At 44.2% G+C, this 20,826-nt stretch overlaps 1 protein-coding gene across 4 annotated transcripts; it reads left to right on the top strand.

Moving 5' to 3' along the window:
* The first annotated feature begins 5,445 nt into the window (after positions 1–5,445).
* Positions 5,446–19,213, top strand: vegfaa (vascular endothelial growth factor Aa). Of its 4 annotated transcripts, none has more exons than XR_006034597.1 (7): positions 5,446–6,087; positions 7,583–7,625; positions 9,698–9,894; positions 11,199–11,275; positions 11,398–11,430; positions 13,678–14,058; positions 17,510–19,213. XR_006034597.1 is itself a non-coding variant. In XM_042106974.1 (7 exons), the coding sequence occupies exons 1-7, from the start codon at positions 6,022–6,024 to the stop codon at positions 17,529–17,531; spliced, it is 570 nt and encodes a 189-aa protein (XP_041962908.1). In that variant the 5' UTR covers positions 5,446–6,021; the 3' UTR covers positions 17,532–19,213. The 4 variants fall into 4 exon arrangements, 3 of the variants coding, with proteins under 3 accessions (XP_041962908.1, XP_041962909.1, XP_041962910.1); XM_042106974.1 differs by lacking the exon at positions 13,678–14,058 and adding an exon at positions 15,742–15,873; XM_042106975.1 differs by lacking the exon at positions 13,678–14,058.
* Positions 19,214–20,826: the final 1,613 nt, after the last annotated feature.

Consider the following 20,826-nt stretch of genomic DNA (forward strand, 5'->3'; position numbering starts at 1 on the left):
AATGCCAAACGCATGGCACTGATTTGAGAGTCTCCTTCGGACACTATGAACAACAATGAGAAGATGGACGACGGGTCTTATTTTGACATCTGTGAATTTATTAGTGACTCACGCTGTCAACTGGGCGATCACCATAAAACATTGGAAAAAAAACTTAATGAAAGTGCAACAGCGGTGATCAAAGAAGTCTTGGTATTCTAGGACAAGGCTAGGATTCCTGTTCGTCCCCAACATTATGCCATAAAACAACTGGAAACACTTCACGACAAGTGGCAGAAGAAAAACACCAAGATAACTTCTGAGACTCAGCAGTGCAATGTAGAGGCCTTCGTAGACCAGTTGGGAGACCTGTTTGATATCGCACATCAAGATGAACTCATTCTTCTCAAAAATCCAGAAGATAGAGACTTTCTTCTGGCCCAAAGAGAAACAGGACTACCTGGGTGTAAAACTGTACAATATGATGATACAATTTAAGTCTCTCACTTTGGCCTTTGGCCTTGGACACTGCCTGGATTTGCTCTTTGTTATTTTAATTCAATGATCAAGATATACATCCCCAACCGCACACTGTGCTAGGTCAAATTCAAGACTATTTTCCTCAGTGGTTCCATGTTGGTGGAATGAGTTGCCCAGTACTCTCCGTTCCTGTGATAGTTTTGGGTCATTTAAGAGGGGTCTAAAGGCATATTAGGCACTTAGGGCATTAAGCGCTTCTTATGCGTTATGGTTTGTAAAATATTGTTTTATTTCCATTAGGCTATTGGTTAATTTGACATTGTTGTTTACTATTGATATTCTCTTTAATGTAGTCTTACCACGTTATTGTTTTTATATTATTGATTGAATGGACATTATTGTTTATTATTGCTTCCCCCCCCCTCATTTTCATTGTTTATTTCATTAGGCTATTGATTGAATTGACATTGTTTATTATTGCTATTCTCCTTATTATAGTCTCACCAACAAATAATATTGCATTTTATTTTGTTGTGCGTTCTTAAAAGGTACAATTTCTGTAAAAATGAGCAATTCTGGAAATATTCAAAGGCCTTGAGCTACCTACATTTTGAACAATTCAAAATTTTGCACAGCGTGTTTTTATTGATATCCTAACACATTTAGGGGGTGAGAGTTGAACATTTCCAGTAGGACCACAATTGCACAATTTCAACCCAATTTTGCTGCTCTTATTTCTTCATTGTATGTGCCTTCTTATTTACTTTTTATTGTTTACTTGAATGTTATGTTTGTCTGTGGACTTAATTGGTAAAATATGTCTTGTCTTCACCGTGGGGGATAGTGAGAAACATAATTTCGATCTCTTTGTATGTCTGGGCATGTGAAGAAATTGACAATAAAGCGGACCTTGACTTTGACTTTGACACACACACACACACACACACACACACACACACACACACACACACAGGCACATATAAATATACTTTATATTTCACATTTACATTTAAGCAAGAATTAAGAAGTTTCAACAAACACTGGGCAACCAAGGAGAGACCAAATAAGACGTCTAGTTTACACAGAGTTGCAAGAGCAGGGCATAGAGAAAAGTTTAGAAACATGCTTCTTAGGATAGTGCATGGCATCACTGTGCGCCAATCATATTACGTACCGCTATATGGCATATATTGCTATATTTTATATGTGTGAGGGATCATGTGGAAGGAAACAGATGCTATATACTGATCTGAAGATATATAAATTGTATGGTGTGCCAAGACAAGGCAAAGGTAGTGAGTTCAGGGCTGTCGGTAAACGTAGCAGAGAGGAAAAAAGGGAAAGACACAGAAAGACTAGAGGACATGAGGAAGGTGAAAGTCCTCATGTGAGAAGAGATGAGTAGCTTGTTTTTTGGATCAGGCATCATGCATTAACCCTACATTATGTGTTTGAACTATTATAGAAATGATGTCGGGCACCCTGCCCAAGTGTTGTGGCTTGCCAAGACTGCAAGACAACGCACGCAACTGGGGCTCAATTTTTAAATAACAAGCCGTGTCTCAACCTCTCCTCTTACTTGACAAGGGTTTAAAAAGAACATCGGTTCACATCTGTTCAATTTAAACTTGGATAAAAGATGAACATATCTGAACAGAAATCCTCTAAACAGCTTCCTTCTAATGTTAAGTTAGTCCAGATTCACTAGGTGTGCGTTAAAACATGGATTAAAACATTTTTCGACTAGCCTATATGGGTTCAGTTACTTGTAGCTTCTCTCCTGCAATTCTGAGAGTGGAGTGTGTATGGATGCTGTTTGTATGAATGTGTAAAATTATAACAAAGAAATAGAGTAAAGATACTGTATGCGTCTGTATGGGGAGTGTGTGTGTGTGAGAGAGAGAGAGAGAGAGAGAGAGAGAGAGAAGGAGGAGGAGTAGTAGTAGTACACTAATGTGTGTGAGTCATGTTACTTGACATCTATTCCTTTGAAAGAATGTTTCAGTTTTCCAGTGATTATCATCAAAAAACTATGATAAGTTGCAGAGCTTTTAATATTCTTCTGCTTCTGTCAGCGGTCAGGTCATCTGTGCTCATGTTTTTGTCTTTGATAGATGTGCTGACATCCCGCATGGAGCATTGCTCTTTCCTGTGTGTGTCAGGGCGGTAACATGGACTAGGATGTGCTGTGGGCCCATAAATTTTGTCAATCAGGAGGCCTGTTCATAATCAAACAAGAAAATACGCAGAGCTCCTTGTTTTGGATACAATTCTGTTTGGAGTGCAAATCTGTTATTCTATAATGTCAACAGGGAAATTTGTTTGGTCCAATCTCTTTTTTTTTTTTGGGGGGGGGGGGGGGGGTGAAACTCCAAGTGTCTCTACAGCGCCCTCTAGGGATGAAAATGCTGTATTTCTCCAGCACTTTGCCTGATGCCATGCAGTTCCTCTGATACGATCAGAGCCACGAAGGGGGCTTTGTTCAGAGCAAGTCCTCGGCTTCTGGCTATATCTTTCTATACAATGTGAAAGACAAACATAACAAAAAAATGCCTGAGGCCAAAGCAGAAGAAGAGTACCCTACATGTTTGAACAGAAGTGAGATGTTTACACTCACATTATGTCAGCGTGTGGAATAGCATGGCTTGGCTCTAGTCTGCTGTGTCGCCCACCCAGATGCCACGATTACGCTACTGTTGGCCCATCAGCTGGCTCAAACCCCATCCTCAGGGGAGATAAGGCCTCGGAGCCTGATGGAGCTCAAACAGGTCGCTGGGTGCACCACACCTTGCTCAGCTCTGAGGAACGACCTCATCCTGGAGGACATCTTTTACCTTTCCTGCTCTGCGTGTGTGTCTATGTGTGTGTGTGTGTGTGTGTGTGTGTGTGTGTGTGTGTGTGTGTTAACCATTTCACGCTGTTCAGGCACTGGAACACTGGAATGCCATTGTGCGCTCTTCTGTGTGCTTTGCCCTTGTGCATGCATTGGTAAGAGGGCTTTTATTTCTTTTTTTTAGGTGTGTGTGTGTCTGTGTGTTTGTGTGTACGTCTGTGTGTGTGTGTGTGTGTGTGTGTGTGTGTGTGTGTGTCTGTGTCTGTGTGTGTGTGTGTGTGTGTGTGTGAGAGTGTGTGTGGGTGTGTGTATGTGTGTGTGTGATGGGATGTAGGAGTGTGTGGGGGGGGGGGGGTGTTCTTCTGTGTTGGTGGCTGGCCAGAGTTCACTATTCATTAAATCGATATTTCAGCTTCTTTTGGGATTCCCAGCAAGCTAATTACCAGAGTCGGGGCCTCGAGTGGACAGAGTCTCCGGAGGAACTCCTCACCCCAACGAAGGGCACGAGGAGGAGCCTCACAACGAGAAGAGGGACGTTTGAGTGGCCGGGCACCATGGCAACCGAGTGGAGAGGCTCCTTGGAAGCAGTGGGATAGTGGGATGGGGGGTGGGGGGTGGAGAGAGAGGGAGCACTGACCCATCTCTGGTCCAGAAGAATGCCCAGCCGGTGGCAGGGTGAATGGGGGACAAGAATTCTTCTGCTGGGGCACAAAGAAAGAACAAGTGTGTGTGTGTGTGTATGTGTGTGTGTGTGCATATGGGAAAAAGTGGGACCATGTGTGTTGATGGCTTGACTGTGCACATGTGTGTGTCCCTGTAAATGACACAGGAAGGTGGAGGGTGTGTGGGTGTGCATGTGTGTGTGAGGACATCAGTGGCACCCCCCCACACACACACACACACACACACCCTATCCCTGTTCACTGGAAAAATCTCTGCCATGTGGACTCATAGGAGTTTGGCATGCCATCGTCTCACTGTTCTCCCCCAGGTAACCAACTAACTACCGCCCCGTGATCAGCCCCTCATGTCCCTTGCCCGAAACAAGAACAAGTGTTTCAAACAATTGTCTAAGATCCCATCATATCACATACATTTGGAATTAATTCCAAATTAATTGAGATTTCAGTAGTTTCTTTTATATTTTTCTGGAACAAAGACAAATGCCAGGCAAGACATTATCATTAAACAGGACACCAGTGGACTACCTAAGAGCTACTGTCCTTGGAAAGGATCAGCTGTTCTTCAGAAGTTTCAGAAGCATTATGCAGATCTGTCCTACTTCATTCAAGCTTGCCGGTCCGTTCTGTCTGCATTAAGAGGGTATTTTCAGGTACATACATCTTAAAGGCTAGACCGATACTTTCTCTGTAGCAACCTGGGATGTGTAGGCTATAATTTTGTGTAAGCAATTTGCCTGATTGATGCAGAATTATGATGTAAATAAATCAAGTAAACCTATGTAAAAAAAAATCTGTGACGGGGCTGGAGTTTGCTGTTAGTTGGCAAATGGATAATATTTAGCGTCGGTTTCTGACCGGTTTAGGGTATAGAGTGACAAACGAGTAATAGACAATGAGACTGGTAAAATGGTGCATTCGAGCTGGATATCCATCAGAACTAAGATTGCATTTGTTAGCCTACAACAACAGCACGGAAAAACTGAGACAGTGGCGATGTGAATCCATGTCATTGTCTACTGTATGTTAAAGTGTCTGTTGGATTTTCTGTTGTCACCTAACTGACGATGGGACATAGTCCATAATTTTGCTCTTACATATCGTCGCACTTTGCCCTTCAGATAGGAAGACGTCCGTCTAAAGATTCTCGCCTAACCAATTTACAGACAAAAGACAGAATTTACAAATTGTCTGTAAAGACGTATGGTAGGCTAGCCTACTACTGAATGAGACTCACGTTAAAATATTAAATATCATGTTTGTCATCCACCGACTGTTGTTTTAAACCATTATCCTTATGCCGTTACGCCTATATTAAGATCACACCACTGTCGTAGCTTGCTCCTCATCTAATCGTGTGATATCTAAAGGCAGAATTATAATAGCCTAGTCCTGACTCCGCGCACGCCACGCAACGAACGCCCCTTGTGCCCCGCCCCTTGGGCAATGCTACAGAAGCGCGGCCAGGGACAAGATCGCGTTATTCTGCGCTGGAGGTCTAAACGGTGAAGTGGAACAAAGACACAACATAACAGAAAAACAGCAACAGGAAACGACTTTGAACCATATTTAAATTGGGAAATTTTCAGTGGATCAGTTTTCACCGGCAAATGCGTGTTTCTTTCGAGGGGGATCGGACAAGCATGTGTGTTCTGATCTTGTCCAGGGTTTGATCAGAGTTGGGTTTGGACGTCTAAAAGTTTTTCTACATTCGCCTATGACCAGACTTCATTGGAGTGATACCATATATCAAATGATGGGCTTTTTGTTTTGCTTTGGATTGAATACCCGTGTTTGCAGCCGAAGACAGTGAACGCCTAGGCACCGTGGATGTTTATATTATAATATTTTGGAGGCAGTTCCAGGACATTATTCCATTAGGATTTCCCAGGTGTCCGCTTTAAGTGCGCCAACATGGGATCGGTGTCACTATAGCGCAACTTATCCAGAGATTTCGGCCATTTGTCTTTTGCTTCTGTTCGTCTCAAGTTTTTTCAATAGTAGCGATTTAAACAGCATATAACCTGTACCACCTTTGGAATTACCACCATGAACTTTGTTGTCAGTTTGGTACAATTATTTTTTGCGGCGCTCCTTCATCTGACCGCAGTAAAGGTAAGACTCGCTGTTGGAATACTGGGGAGGGGGTGATAAGCTGAACTGATTATTGAAGATAATGTGCTGCATGTTTAATTAATGAAACCCTTAATGATTAATAATTAACGATCGCTCTTGCAATGTCAATTCAATTTCTCATGAGGACAATGCTGCACCAGCCACAGTTTAGGATGGAATTGAATGGCTTTTGCACATTGCTAGACTGTTTGATAATAATAGGCTATTTCATTTCAAGCAAAGAGTGTCAAGAGCAGCAATGTGCTGATGATGACAGTACAGGAAAAAAAATGATGGGGTTACAATTTAACTGAAACCTACCGAACACACTACAGTAACTAACCGGGGACATTTTTGCGCATTTTTTATATTTTGTCCTGATAATCAAGTGCAACATTAGTAATCATATGGCATTACGTACGATTTACTCAATTGGTAGGCTATCCGGTAAATGGTTCTTATATGGCATTTCTCGCGCAACTTATCGGTAGGCTACAGCCGGCAAGTGTGCGCAAAAGCGTCAGCACTGCGCGCATGTGGATTTATATGCATCGTTATATTTCGCAATGCTTTCTCCACTGCCCAGATGTATTTGCCAATGTTATTCAATAACCTAATGTAAAATTCGCGGCATTAGAGGTAACGTTATTTTGTGTTTAACCGCAAGTGAAGTTTACAGGTTCACTCCGCTCAACTCTCTCACGCCTGCCTGCACAACCTCGTTTACTTTTCCATTAGACTAACAATGGAAACTTTTGAGTCACACGAGCGTTTAATGGCGTCTAACATTTGTGTGACTGTTTTACACGACATATTGTGGTTTAATGGTTGTGGTTTAATGGTTGTGATGTTCGGCTGTTAGAAGGTTCGTCATTCATTGAAAATCGCTTCAAGGCAAGGCAAGTGCTTCAAAATTTCAGTCCACACAAAAAATCATAAAAATTGCTACAATTAATGTACGCAGAATTAGCCCCTTCCTGCTGATCTCTAACAGTGAACCCCAATTAAGCGACTCTAATGCGATAGCTACGAAACAGATGGATTACTTCAGGCTACTTCAGTGATGAAGTAAAATCGTCATGTTTCTCACGCAATGTTGCGAGCTGTTGCACCAGTATACCTACCACCTGAGGTAACGTGACTATCCCACGCAGCCTATCCGAACGATACCAACGGCGGGAAGCGATTATCAAACACTCTCACTTGTCTGCGGAGTGGGGGAGTGTGACCTTCCTATATGAATCTAAAAACCACAATGTCGTTCAAGCCATGTACAAATATCTGCGTTAGATATGTAGTAACGGGCCAGGTGATAAAATGTGGTAAACGTAGATACACGTCTGTGTTGTAGTACAGTTATCATCATTGCCATGGTCATCATCGCCAAATTGGCAACCTTACAGCCAAGTTGATCCTCCCCCATACCACAAGTTTTTCAGAAGATTAAAAATAGAAGACTTACATATTTGTATGCTTTATTTCTTCTTTCTTTTAGTGTGCTCATATACCCAAGGAAGGAGTCAAGGGAAAAAACGAAGGTAAGTGACATGTGGACATATTCCTGGAATTACCATTTAGATGTATAAATCCATGCGATGAGTTGAGCTCTGGTGATGTAGAAAGAAGTAGGAGAATATACCGCCACCTTCCGGTCGCGTGGGCTGACTTGAAAGCCAGCATTTGTTTGAACGCTTTCCCTTTTAAACTTCACCCTAAATGTAATAAACGTTGAAACAAAAATAACATATTACTTAGGTCGTATCTCATACAGATAATACATTGGCACTCGTCAAATGGTGTTTATTTAGTATGTATGACACAATTCAGTTGACTACAAATTGCTGACCTCAAGATCAGGTTGGAGTTTGTTGCACGGTGGCCTGCAGAAGAGTATTTCGTGTTGATACTGAGCTCAGCGCTCACTCCCACAGTATCATGACCTTCATACTGTGTGAGTCGCTCACTCTTTGTACTCGTGTCAGATGTGATAGGCAACTATCAGCACCATGACAGGTTCAAACAGCCATGGCAAAAGGCAACAAGATTTTATTTAGCAGACCACATGGAGCAGTATAGCAGCTAGGCTTCACATAAATGGCAACAGTGTGCTAGTGTGCTATTTATTTTATTTTATTTTATTGTCATTCTGTGATAAACAAAAAATCAGCATCCAACATTAATCAGACTGAAGTTGTGACTGTAGTAGTAAGTGTGAATATGATATGCCTGTTCCAGAAGGATGGTATTTACAACAGAAAAAGAAAAAAAGAAAGAAAGAAAGAAAAAAGGGATAGAAAACAGCCATCTGTGTTGGTGGCACAATTCCTGAAGAGTGAGCGGATAACTAATCCAGACATTTAATGATAATGACCTTGTGTAGCAGACATCCTTCCCTTGGGCAGCCAAACATGGTCCTTATCCCAAAGAGGCTGTTTTGTGTTGCGTTTGCTATCGGCAAGAGAAGTTTATGCACCGACACGCAGCTGTGTGGATTTAGGGGCTATGCTGAGCAGGCCATCGCATGTGGTGCCGGTATTGCTGCTGGTGTGGTGGTGGTGTTGTTAGCACAGGCTGCTTTTCACTAGTGCAGAAAACAGCTTCCATGCGTGGTGGTGGGCTTATTTTTTTTCCGGGGAAGGTCAGAGGTGATAGGTCAACCCTGGCACCATAGTGCCTGAGGTCACTGCCTCCCAGGCTGCTCGTGGGGTCACGAGGCTCAGGGGTCACACAGAGCCGAGAGACAGACAGTCTGCTGTGCATGTCCGCAGATCATTCTAGAACATGGCAGTCCAATGCCCACCATAATATGGAAGGTGTTTGGTATGATTGTTGTTTGTTTAGTTTCTTTCTTTTCTCTTGTAGAGATGAAATATACATACATATGCGCGTCTCTGGTTGTGTTTGAGCGTGTGTGTATGTGTGTTGCCGCATGTTTCGCGAGGGGGGAAAATTAAAACCCTTTCCCACACAATGGCAGCCATTGTTTGCACTTGGAGCTACAGATCTGTGCCTTTGTTTATCTGCTAAGCTGGATTTGGTAATGAGCATGGCCAAGGAAAGGCCTACACCTTTTTCTGTGACAAAGGAACACAAGAGCCCTCCTCGTCCTCGGCTGCGAGCTGGGACAATAACAGGAGGAACAGGAGGACATAAAGCATGAATGAATGAGCAAAAGGAGAGAAGAGATTTTATGAACAAAAAAAGGGGGGTGGAATTAGGGGACCGGATGAGCAGGGAAAGAGGAGTGGCCACTGAACAAGACAGGTGCAAAACAAACACAGCAGCCAGTGTAGGCCCTAGGTGACGTGAATCTTGCATAATCGCTTAGAAAGCAGAGGTGGGTGTTAAGGCTTTAGTGATTGCTGTTTGTTATAGCAGGCCAGAGCTCCTCACATCGCACGTGTCTGGGTTTGCCCCGGGCCACACATTAGGAACTTCCTCTATTTTAGAGCCATATTGACAGACCATGGACTATCTCTTAAAAATGAAAAACAGGTGTGAGTTTGGATTGAATTGTGTTGTTGACCATGATCCAATTCTCTCTCTCTCTCTCTCTCTCTCTCTCTCTCTCTCTCTCTCTCTTCTTTTTCTCTCTTCTTTCCCTCTGCAGTTGTTCCCTTCATGGAAGTGTACAACAAGAGCATGTGTCGGACACGGGAGACTTTGGTGGACATCATGAAAGAGTACCCAGACGACACAGAATACACTTACCACCCGGCCTGCGTGGTTCTCATGCGCTGTGCAGGGTGCTGCCCTGACGAAGCGCTCGAATGTGTTCCCACGGACACGCGCAATGTCACTCTGGAGGTGAGCAAAGGACCTCCCCTCAGCTTCCAACCCTGCACCCCACTTACAGTATATCACCCAGTACCAGAAGACACACATCACGGCCACACTCACTAACTCACCCCTTCAAAAAATCCCCACCATTCGCAAGCCTGGAACTCTTCAGAGAGAGCAGGTGCAAGGACGAGAGAGCCAGAGAGATATCCGAAGGCCGAGAGGGACGGAGAGAGAGCCAGAGGCAGAGAGAGAGAGATGACATGCTTTACTTTCTCAGTGTCAAAGGGTGTTTTGTCATGCCAATGGACCCTTTCAACAATAAAAACAAAAACAATGCTTGAACATTCTATTTGGGCCCCAATCTACTTCCTCTGCATTAAGATAACATGGAATGTTAAAAAGGAAGCCTTGTGGGGCCAACTATGATGCTGATAATGGAACTCTCTTGAAAGGGTCCATAACACTCGTTGAATTTAACTGAATTGAATCAAATTGAATCAGTCAGACTGAGTGACAAACGGACAGACAGACAGACCTGCTTTGTGACTTCCCAGTGTTCTCTGCTCCTCAGCTCAGCTTTGTAGCTCACCTTTCCTCTCCTCTCCTCTCTTCTTTCTCCTTTCCTGTCTTCTCCTGTCCTCTCTTCTTTTCTCTCCTTTCTTCTCTTTTATTCTCCTCTCCATTCGGTGTGCTCTCAGTGTCTGTGCTTTGCTCAGGCCAGCCCTCCTGTGCTGCTGCTGGGGAAGTGGGAAACAGCACTCTCAGCCTGGCATGTCAGCTATGTTGTTTACCCCTGTGTGCACTCTGTTTACGCCCCTGTTTATGTGGTCAGTTTTTCCCACTCCGCGCTGCCCGTTCTTGTGCTTTCTTTATTTCTTCTCTCTCTCTCTCTCTCTCTCTCTCTCTCTCTCTCTCTCTCTCAGAATCACTTTCTCTCATTCACTTTCTCTTGACTCTGCTTTGGTTGCTAGGAGGGCATACAGTATGAGGCAGCGGAGGAGGAGGAGGATAGTGAAAGAATGCGCCAGAGCCCATGCCTTCCACCAGACACAGTTGATAATCAGGCAGTCAATCAGTGGCCAGAGCGTGGCGTGATGGTGGTCAGAGCAGGCTAGCACAGGGGCGGGTCACTGCACACTGGGGAGCAGGAGAAATCCGACTGATACTTTTCTGTAGTAGCCACCGCAGTGATAAAAAAGAAACAGCCTGTGTTGTTTTCCCACACTGATAAAAACACACACCACACGTGTTGATTTTTTTTCCCCTCCTCTGAGTTGGTGATTTTAACCCTTTGACTCCCTCCTCGTTTTGTCCCCCCCCCAATGCAGGTAATACGAACCAGACAGCGTGTATCGCAGCATGGGTATCAGCTGACTTTCACTGAACACACGAGGTGTGAATGCAAGTAAGTGTCATGCCGAACAGCAACCAAAACACCACCACCGCCATCTGCCACTGCTTTCACGTGCAGTAAACTCAACACATGGAGTCTAAAACATGTCTCTTTCTCTTCCTTGTTTCCTCCAGACCAAAGCAAGAAGTTAAAGTAAAGAAAGAAAAGTAAGTGAACTCTATTGACGCTGTTCATGCTAATCGTGTGTATGTGTGGTGTGTGGTGTGGGGTGTGGGGTGGGGTATGGGGTGGGGTGGGGAGGGAGGCAAAGGAGAGGGAGGTATCTGTGTGCTCAGTGTCGCCCCCTATTGCTCCACACAAGAGTGGCGTGGCGGCTGGTGGTGATTTTCCACACGCTGATCATGTCCAGCTGTGTGTAACGCAGTCGCCAGCCAGCGCCAGGCCTCGCCACTTAAAAGTTGTATGAGTCACCGACGTCCGCCCGGGGCGATACTGGACACACAGGCAGAGAGGGCATTGCTGAACATGCCATGTGACCACAGAAGAGAAGCAGTCAGCTGGACACTTTACTCTAGTCAAGGATGGAGCCCCCCCCCCCCCCCTTCCCCCCTAGCAGCAGCTAGCGGCTAGAGCTAGTGCTACAGCTGAAGTGAACAGCATGATGGTGAAGGTGCAGTATCTTTACAACTCTGGTGGTGTATGGTGTTTGTGTCTCCCAAAGGCAGTCAGCTGGGGGAATAGAAAGTAAGAAACAGAGTTTGTGTGTGTGTGTGTGAGAGAGAGAGAGAGAGAGAGAGAGAGAGAGAGAGAGAGAGAGATGTGTAATAGAGGTTGGTGTGGGTTTCTGCCCTACCAAACTCCTCAAGTCCCTTTCCTCTCCTTCCCTGCTAAGTGGCTTGTGGCAGCAAAGGAATCTGAATCTCCATGTACCCACAATGCCTCCATAAGTGTAGCTGCTCCACGTCCTCTAGTGTGGAAAAGCACCAGACAGGTGTGTTGTGTGTTCTCCGTAGCTGGCTTCCTGATAAGAGGGGCCTTTTATAGTTCCTGTTGGGCTCCTCAGTGGAGAGTCTGCTATCTGTTACAGCGTGAGAAGAGATACGCTAGTAAGCTAGCTAGCGCTTTTTATTTATTTTTTTAACGACGTCTCTGAGGGCCTGTGTGGCCAGGGAGAGTCTTTCAGACCACCCATGGCCCCTCATGACGACCTGACTGCCCAGTTCTCCAGTTGCTGGAGACTGACCCGGGCTGTTTCTAGATACTAATCATAGTAGCAGGTGTCACTCGGTTAACCTATTTTTATTTTTAGCGTTGTAAATAGTGGATGAGCCCTGAGGTCGACAGACATTGCAGTTGGTCAGTTTGTCAAAGGGATTTCAGGCGCCTGTGTTTGTGTAACTGTTATTGTGTGAGTTTGTGTGTGTGTGTGTGTGTGTGTGTGTGTGTGTGTGTGTGTGTGTGTGTGTCTGTGTGTGTGTGTGCGTGTGTGCGTGTGTTTGTGCACGTGTGTGTGTGTATGCGTCTGTGTTTTGATGCCGCTGTACTGGTTTGTGAAGGAGTCCTGCTGATGTCGTTTGTCTAATTGGATAAGCAGTGTACGTGTCTTCCGCAGGTTTGAGGCGTTGGGAGAGGGTTAGGAGGCGATAGGATCATGTTAGCTGAGAAGGCTAAATGAAATCCGTTTGTCATGAAGGAGATGTGTGTGTGTGCGGGGTGGGGGGGGTGGAGGTGGTGGTGTGGTCTCGTTGCAGCCCCCCCCTGCCCAGCCTGGTTCTCAGCACGTAGGCAGGACTCCATGGGGGAGGGGCCGTGTGAGGACATGAACAGAGATTCACAGACACAGGTTGAGCTGCGTCACTGCCAATAACACTTCATTTGCACATCCACTCACATATTTAACTCACTTGAGCTTAATACACGTACACGTACACATAATACACACACACACACACACATATACACATGCTCAGCAAGTAACTTACAAAATTAACAACAAACTAAACTTAACCTTAACGGTAACCCACCTGCTAAACAACACACGCATTCATAATCTCAGACAACCACACCAGGCTAACACATACAGTTAACATAAACAGACACACACACACACACACACACAAAGACAAACACATGCACACACACACACACACACACACACACACACGCACACACATACACACACACACACACACACACACACACACACACACACACACACACACACACACACACACAAATAGATACTCAATAGCTCTAGATGTGTTGATTCCTGTTAGGGACTTTTTATATCGTCTCTCCCTTCCTGTTCTCCTAAGTAGCATTGATTAATTGATATCTCTGCATGACTCATCCTGGTTCAATTTAGATATTTAGACCCTTTTCTTTTCTTTTCTTTTCTTTCCTCTCTGTCTTTCTTTTGCATTTTTTTTTTCTTCTCCTCTCTTGTTTTCCAGAAAACCCAGGGAGGGGAGGGGCAAAGGCCAAAAGAGAAAGAGAAAGAGAGAGAGAGAGAGAGAGAGAGAGAGGGAGGCAGCCGTCAGGCTGGAGTTCTACACCAGCAGCGCACCGATCCTGCACACGGGCAGTCTCTCTCTCTTGGTCTTTGGCTTGGTGGTCGAGGAGCTTCTGTGCTCTGCGTAACACCAAAACAAAACAAAAACAGAACCAAATGAATGAACCCACCCATCCCCCATCATTTCATTGGCTGGCAGCTTTCCACTCCACTATATGTTCTTAATTTCTTCTTTTTTTTACGTAACCCCACTCATTTGAAGCCCCCACCCCCAACTGCTCTCAAGCCCCAGCTAAAGCAATTGGAAGTGAGGGGCTGGCAGGTAATGGTTTCTCACACCACCACCCCCAACCCCTCTCCCGCATGTGACTGTGTGGTTGTTTCTGAGACACTAAGGGATGAGCTACACCAGGCGCGTAACTGAAGCGTTCCGTTCGCCACGCGTAATATCCATTTTAAACGAATGGTCTATTTTTTTCGAACGTACGCCCCACTGTCACGTCTGGTGTAGCTACTTCCATTGATTATAATGGAAGCTAATTGTTGCAGCAGACGCAACGCGAACGGAACGCTTCAGTTACGCGCCTGGTGTAGCTCAGCCCTAACCTACAGGCTGTCCCAGACCCCAGCCTGGTGTCTCTCTCTGCTAGGCTCAGCTGTCTCTGTTCTGTGTTGTCGCTGTTGGACGGTGGCAGCTAGCGGTGGTGGGGCTGCTGGCTGCATTTCCTCGGACTCTCAGCAGTCTGGTCTATGTGGACGACGTTGTAGTGTGGCTTTGCTGTGCAGGAGGACTGTGCAGGTTGGTGCTGAGGCAAAGGCCACAGAGAGGAGGAGTAGTAGAATGGGGGCTGTGGAGTGGGTGTGGGAGTGGCCTTCTAGTTGAAGTGAAACTTTTCTTTAATATTAACAACACAGTCCATCTTTATTGTGGTAAATGTGTGAACACTAAAATATCATAAGATCGTGAAGTATACTGCACCTCTCGGCCACCAGGAGCTAGTTTATTTTTATTTCGTCTTGCCCCCCTGACCCCCACCCCCCTGACCCCCCCCCAAACTCCCACTCCCTTCAGTCGGCAGAGGAGTGAACTGGGACTGTGCCAACACTGAGATTAGGGTGAGCGATTGCGTGTGTTAATCCTTACATTGAGCCTCTGCTGCAAGCCCTGGACCCATTAAAATGCCAACCTCATATTCACTTGTCTGTGTCGAGTCCTCGAGCTGCATGATGCTATAGGGTCTGGATGGGGGCCTGTACCACTACTCTGCACATGTGTCATTCATGGAGCAATGTTGCATTATGTGTTGCAATGTGTGGGCTATGTCATATCACACATGAACCTGTAAAAAAAAACTGTGTGTGTGTATGCAAGTGTGTGTACTGAACAGGATCATGTGTGTGTGTGTCCATGAGTCTGTGTTCATTGTTGCTTAAATGTTGCCAACTCAGTCTTAGCACACATGTATTTGGGTGTGTGTATGTGTATGTGTGTATGTGAGTGTGATAGCCACACCATGTGTGCATAAGACTTCATAAGCTTACAAATCACATGCTACCTCCGCTCTCCTCGTTAACACCCCCTTACCTTAGCTCACATATCTCACCTGACCTCTTACCAGTTAACCCCTATTAAACCCCACTGGGTTGCGCAGCACCCTGTGTTGACATGGCCTTACTCATGCACTACTCAAGCTTCATGTACGGGCCTGAGACTTGTGGGATAGCTCATTGTTGAAGGATGAGGAGGATGAGGAGGAGATCGGATGTATCAGGTGATGAAGAGGGGGCTGAGGGAACCGGGGGGGGGATGTTATTGGGACGGGTTGGGGGGTGGGGTTCAGTATAGGATGGTGCATGAGTGTCTGTCTATTCCTCTCTTTGCCCAGAACGCTTTAGCTTAGACCTGTCTCTCCCTCTCTCTCTCTCTCTCTCTCTCTCTCTCTCTCTCTCTCTCTCTCTCTTTCTCCCTCCCCCTCTCTCTCTTTCCTTTTTGCTTCCCTTGCAGCCACTGTGGGCCTTGCTCAGAAAGAAGAAAGCGCTTGTATGTGCAGGACCCTATCACCTGTAAATGCTCCTGCAAATTCACACAATTACAATGCAAGTCCAGACAGCTTGAGTTAAACGAAAGAACTTGCAGGTTTGTTTACAACATGTTACGATAAACAACTTGCTCTGGTCTCTTTGTTTTGTTTTGTTTTGAATCCGTCCTCTGATCAAGATGCCTCGATGTTTTCTTCCTGGCAGAGAAAAGCATGCTTCTCTGATTGTTGCCTTCGTGTCCATGTTTGTGCTTTTGTGTATCAGTGTTTGTGTGTGTGAATTCGCCTTTGTGTGTTTTTCAAAGAACTTTTCTCCTTTTACTCTGTCAGAGTGCTTCTCTTTGTTTGACATCTTTGCTTGATGTCAGAACTGTGAATGCCAAATGGTCCTACCTGACATTTGTTCATTCTGTCCCCTACACAGGGGCTCTATAAACTTCACAGTCAGCTAATTTAGAGGATTGATGGTCCTCTTGTTTAGGTCCTCTCAGCCCAATTACTGTGCTATCCTAGATTTAAGTCAACCTAAAATATGCCTGCATTGAGCCTTGAGGAAAGATTGACAGGCTCTGTGACTCTGTGACTGTGCTCGACTGAACTTTAATCATTCGCACTATTGACTGAACAGTGGTGTGGCCAACTCAGTCGTTACCCAGTGTCAAGTTTGTGGCCTTTCATACAGAACGTTCTGGCACCAAGCAATGCGAATGTGAGTGAGTGGCTTTGCCAGCACAGAAACGTGCAAGAGGTGAAAAGACAGGACCTGCTACGCCCCACTTCCCAAATAGTGTCTGAATCCGGTCAGGATCCAGCTCTGATACAGTGTGGGTAGCTACTCTTGCACACCATGGGCCTTAACAATTCTTACCAATGCTTTTGTGAGCACGCTCAGTTTCAGAATTCCTTTGTCACACTTCAGATTGGTTGACCTTTTGGTCAACTATTGGATAGCACAAAAAAAGTCTCACTCTATTTTGTTTCCATATATCCATTTGTACTGACTTGTTGCATTTGCATGGCGGAGTACTCACATTAGACACTTCTAAGTATTGAAATCTTAGATATAGTTCTCTGCTCACAGTGACATTGGCTAGAATTAATGGCCCCAAGCACTGTATTTCATTTTCTCTGATACTCTTTCATGAGCAGCCTGCTGTACTTGTGACCGAATACGCCTTGCAACTCAAGCCTTACTATTAACATCATCCAATCAAAAGCCTAACCGCAGTAAGACAGGCCAATCAAAACTCATCCCAGGGAAGAGAGGCGTGTTGGAAATTGAGTGGTTGGGGAGGAAGTAATAAGGTGTCCATGCTGCTTGCTTCTCGTGGTCCAACCCATGTAACCTGTGACCATACTAATTGATGGTAGAGCCGTGTGTTTTTTTTGTGGGAACGTTTCATGTCTTCTTTGAAGATAGAGTGGAAGACACTCTTATGCACTCTGAATCCTGGAAAAAATCTACCCCGAAATCATGCCCTTTGACCTTTACTCCACCTCTAGTTCACCCCCCCCGTCTGTGGTGTGAATTGTATTTAGAAAGAACACAATGAGAGGGTGCATGTCTGATTAGACATAACAAGCTACCCCCCCCCCCCCCACACACACACACACACAATCCCACTTTCGGCCATCTTTAGATCTCCAGGATTAGGAGGTGTCAGATTGTCTCCTGCTTGCACCTTTCATCATGGGGCCGCCCTCTAATCCAGTCTCTCCATTGTGTCTTTGCAGATGCGACAAACCAAGAAGATGATTAGCGGAGAAAAGTGGTGGAGACCGATTGAAGGAATATATTTTTTTTACGTAGCACTTTCTTTTACACGTGAGGACGCATTCCCTGGGCTGATTGAAAGAGAAAAATAACAATGGCAACAACAACCGTACCCAACAAACTAACAAACGAAAACAACAATCGACAAAAACGCATCACCACAAGAGAGAAAGCGTGAAAGAAATCCTCCCATTTTCCAGATTTTAATATATGAGTAAGTGTATAAATATATATTAAAAAGAAGATGACAATGTGTACCGCTGCTATATAAATTGGAAACACTACATTCAAGTGAACGAATGCACCACTTGGTGCGTGAATGGGATCTTCTTCAGTGCCAGTGAAGAGAGACTGCTAATGGACAGTGCTGACTGTGGTTTTGCCTTCTAAACAAAACCAATCTTTTTCAATGTAATATGTCACTGGATATGGGTCTGCTGTGGAGAAAAAATATCTATATGTACAGTATATATGTATGTATAATATATATATATGTCTATATTTTATTGAACTGATCGTTACCATGACTTCACTCGAGAGGTGCAACAAGAAGGTGTCTCCCAACAACTGTGGGACATTGGGGGGGGGGGGGGGGGGGAGGCGTTTGAGACACTTTCTAATGGGACTGAAAATGGCGGGTCCAGGGAACACATGACAGTCCCATATGTGGAACCCTTCTCCCTGCATGATGTGACTGCCTTCCATTGCTGGAGACCTTCGTCACTCATCACAGAAGACTGTACTGACTAACATCCAATAGGACCTGTTGGGTTGTGAAAAAAAAAACTATATTTCTAAAGGGATATTAATTGTAGGTATATATATAGAGACAGAGGTGATCCTAAAAACAGCTTGATTCCATCCTCTGCCAGAGAATAGTGGTGTGTACCGTGGGTCACATTCGGTGACTTGTTCAGTGTGTTGTGTTTGTTTTCCAAAGAAATTAAAATTGCACACTTTCTTAGACACTGTTCCTGGCAACAAAATAACCACACCATCTGTGTATGCATACCTAATAATATCCTTTTTTGTAGTACACTACACCTAATTTATAATGGTAGAATATGTCCAGTATTCGCTGTATTTAAGTTGATCTATTTATATGCAGTGTTATTGTTCTTGTTTTTTGTTTGTTTGTTTGTTTGTTTATTTTGCATTTTCTCTCTTGTCAATGTCATGAGTCTGCCTGGCCTTCGAAAACATGAAAACTGTAGACGACTTTTTTTTTTTTTAAAGAAAGAAAAAGTAAGAAAAGAAAATCAGAGAGAAAACAAAAACTTCAACATTCCTGAAACGCTGTTGTCTGGCATACCTGAGATGCAGTGGTCATGGAGTACGCACTCAGTCTACTCATAGCCTCTGTCTGTGAAATGGGACTCTGTCGGCAACCGTGGCAACTGTGGCAACTGCATGGGCCCCTGGCCACCATGCTAACAGTGCCTTATGGTACTAAATGTGACTGAAAATGCCCAAAATCAACCAATAGCAACTTGAACTGAGGCTCCCAGGAAGTGGACTAAGGTTGAGTCAGAGTTTATGGAGATCATGATAGTCCAGTCATTCTCAGCCTTGTTGCTAACTGATAATGCTCTGACAGAAGCAACTTTCAGCCCTCTTGACTAATAAAGATAAACATTCTATTGTATTAAAGTGATGAAACTGTTTTTGCTTTTGTTCCTCTTTTCATGTAAAGTCACATTTTTAGTATATTTTCACAGTAATATATTTATTTTTGGTTTAAAGATGATAATATTAACAGTTTTTTTGTTTTAGTGAACCATTAAACCCTATTTATTTTAAAGATATTGTTTTGTATTAAATGAAAAATGAATTCCTGTGTGGGGCCCTGTCTTTGAACTCTATCTTAAGGTTGACACAGCACACTTGCCTGAAGGCATGCCACACTTACCAGCCAGTTCTTAAGTGCCACCCATCAGAAACCATGGAAACGACACAGAGCTATGAAAGTAGATCTGCAAAAATCTATTATATCTGCAATATAATAACTTTAACGAGACACATATATGCAGAGGAACACTGTATACAGATTGTTGAGGGGATGATATATTTATAGATATATATATTTGAGGTGATGATATATTTTTTGATATATATTTGAGCAATGCTGCTGGGTGATGTTATCCAGGCAATCTCCAACTGATATTGTTCAACAGATTTGTATCAGGTGATCTTTCATCATCAATTGGCAACTTCTTGTGATCATTCAATCAGAACGGCAAGAGCCGTTTTTGCTGACATTGCTCAAACGAAAGAGAAGGTAATCAGGATTCTTGCATATATCACACATTCAGTCCACAGCATTCTGGTTCCAGAAACTCCATTATTCATACATTCTGCTACAGGACTGTTAATTCTATGTGTTGAGATCATCTGTAGTGTCCAAACCACTTAACAAGCACTGTATGGCAGTTGGGGTTATGTGATGAGTTTCCCAAATAAACTTTACATCGCATGTAATTACATGGTAGGATAATGATCTCATTTACAGACCTAAAGTGTTCCCCAAATGGGAAAAGTGCCCTTCCATGCCAGGAAGTGTTCCTCTCTTGAGCTGTGTGCTCACATGCAATGTTTCCTCCGGGCTCTTTGAAACATAAAAGTTTCTCTTTGCATCATTCAACACATGAACTGACTGTCCATCAAAAAATGAACCTCACTGCTAAAACATGCATAGCAACACTACATAGAACCTTGAGGGAAATAAGGATTCCCTTAAGGAGATGGAATCTGACCAACAGAATTCAATTATGTTTTATTCCATATTTATTTCACACCAATTATTTAGCACCAGAACGATTGAAATCGTCTCAAGTCACTTTACAGAGCCTGAACCCTGATTGGAAACCTGGACCAGTGGGGCCTGCATCAAGACAAGAATTGGATATCTCACAGCAGAAACTTGCAGAGTCTTGAGTATAAACTACATCAGAGGGATCTTACTACAGGGTTACCTCAGAGGCAACCTGTTTGAATATTGCATGGCTGTCATGATCTGTGGATGGTGGTGGCTGTGAGTTCTGGGACAGCTGTGGTGTGAGTTTCAGTTCCTTATCCTGGATGGCTGCACACACAGAGGACACCTGCAGACTTGCAACAAAGTACCTCAGACCCGCACCTATGCAAAGCCTTGTTGTGTGCAGACAAAATAATATGCTATCATCAATGGGTTATCATTAAACATTCACAGTGTCATGAGTTTGAATGTCAGATTGTGGCTGTTCATCTTATTCCACGGCCAGCACAGATGCCCCCTGTC

The sequence above is a fragment of the Alosa sapidissima genome, chromosome 10 (genome assembly GCF_018492685.1).
Source record: "Alosa sapidissima isolate fAloSap1 chromosome 10, fAloSap1.pri, whole genome shotgun sequence".
Classification (NCBI taxonomy): Eukaryota; Metazoa; Chordata; class Actinopteri; order Clupeiformes; family Clupeidae; genus Alosa; species Alosa sapidissima.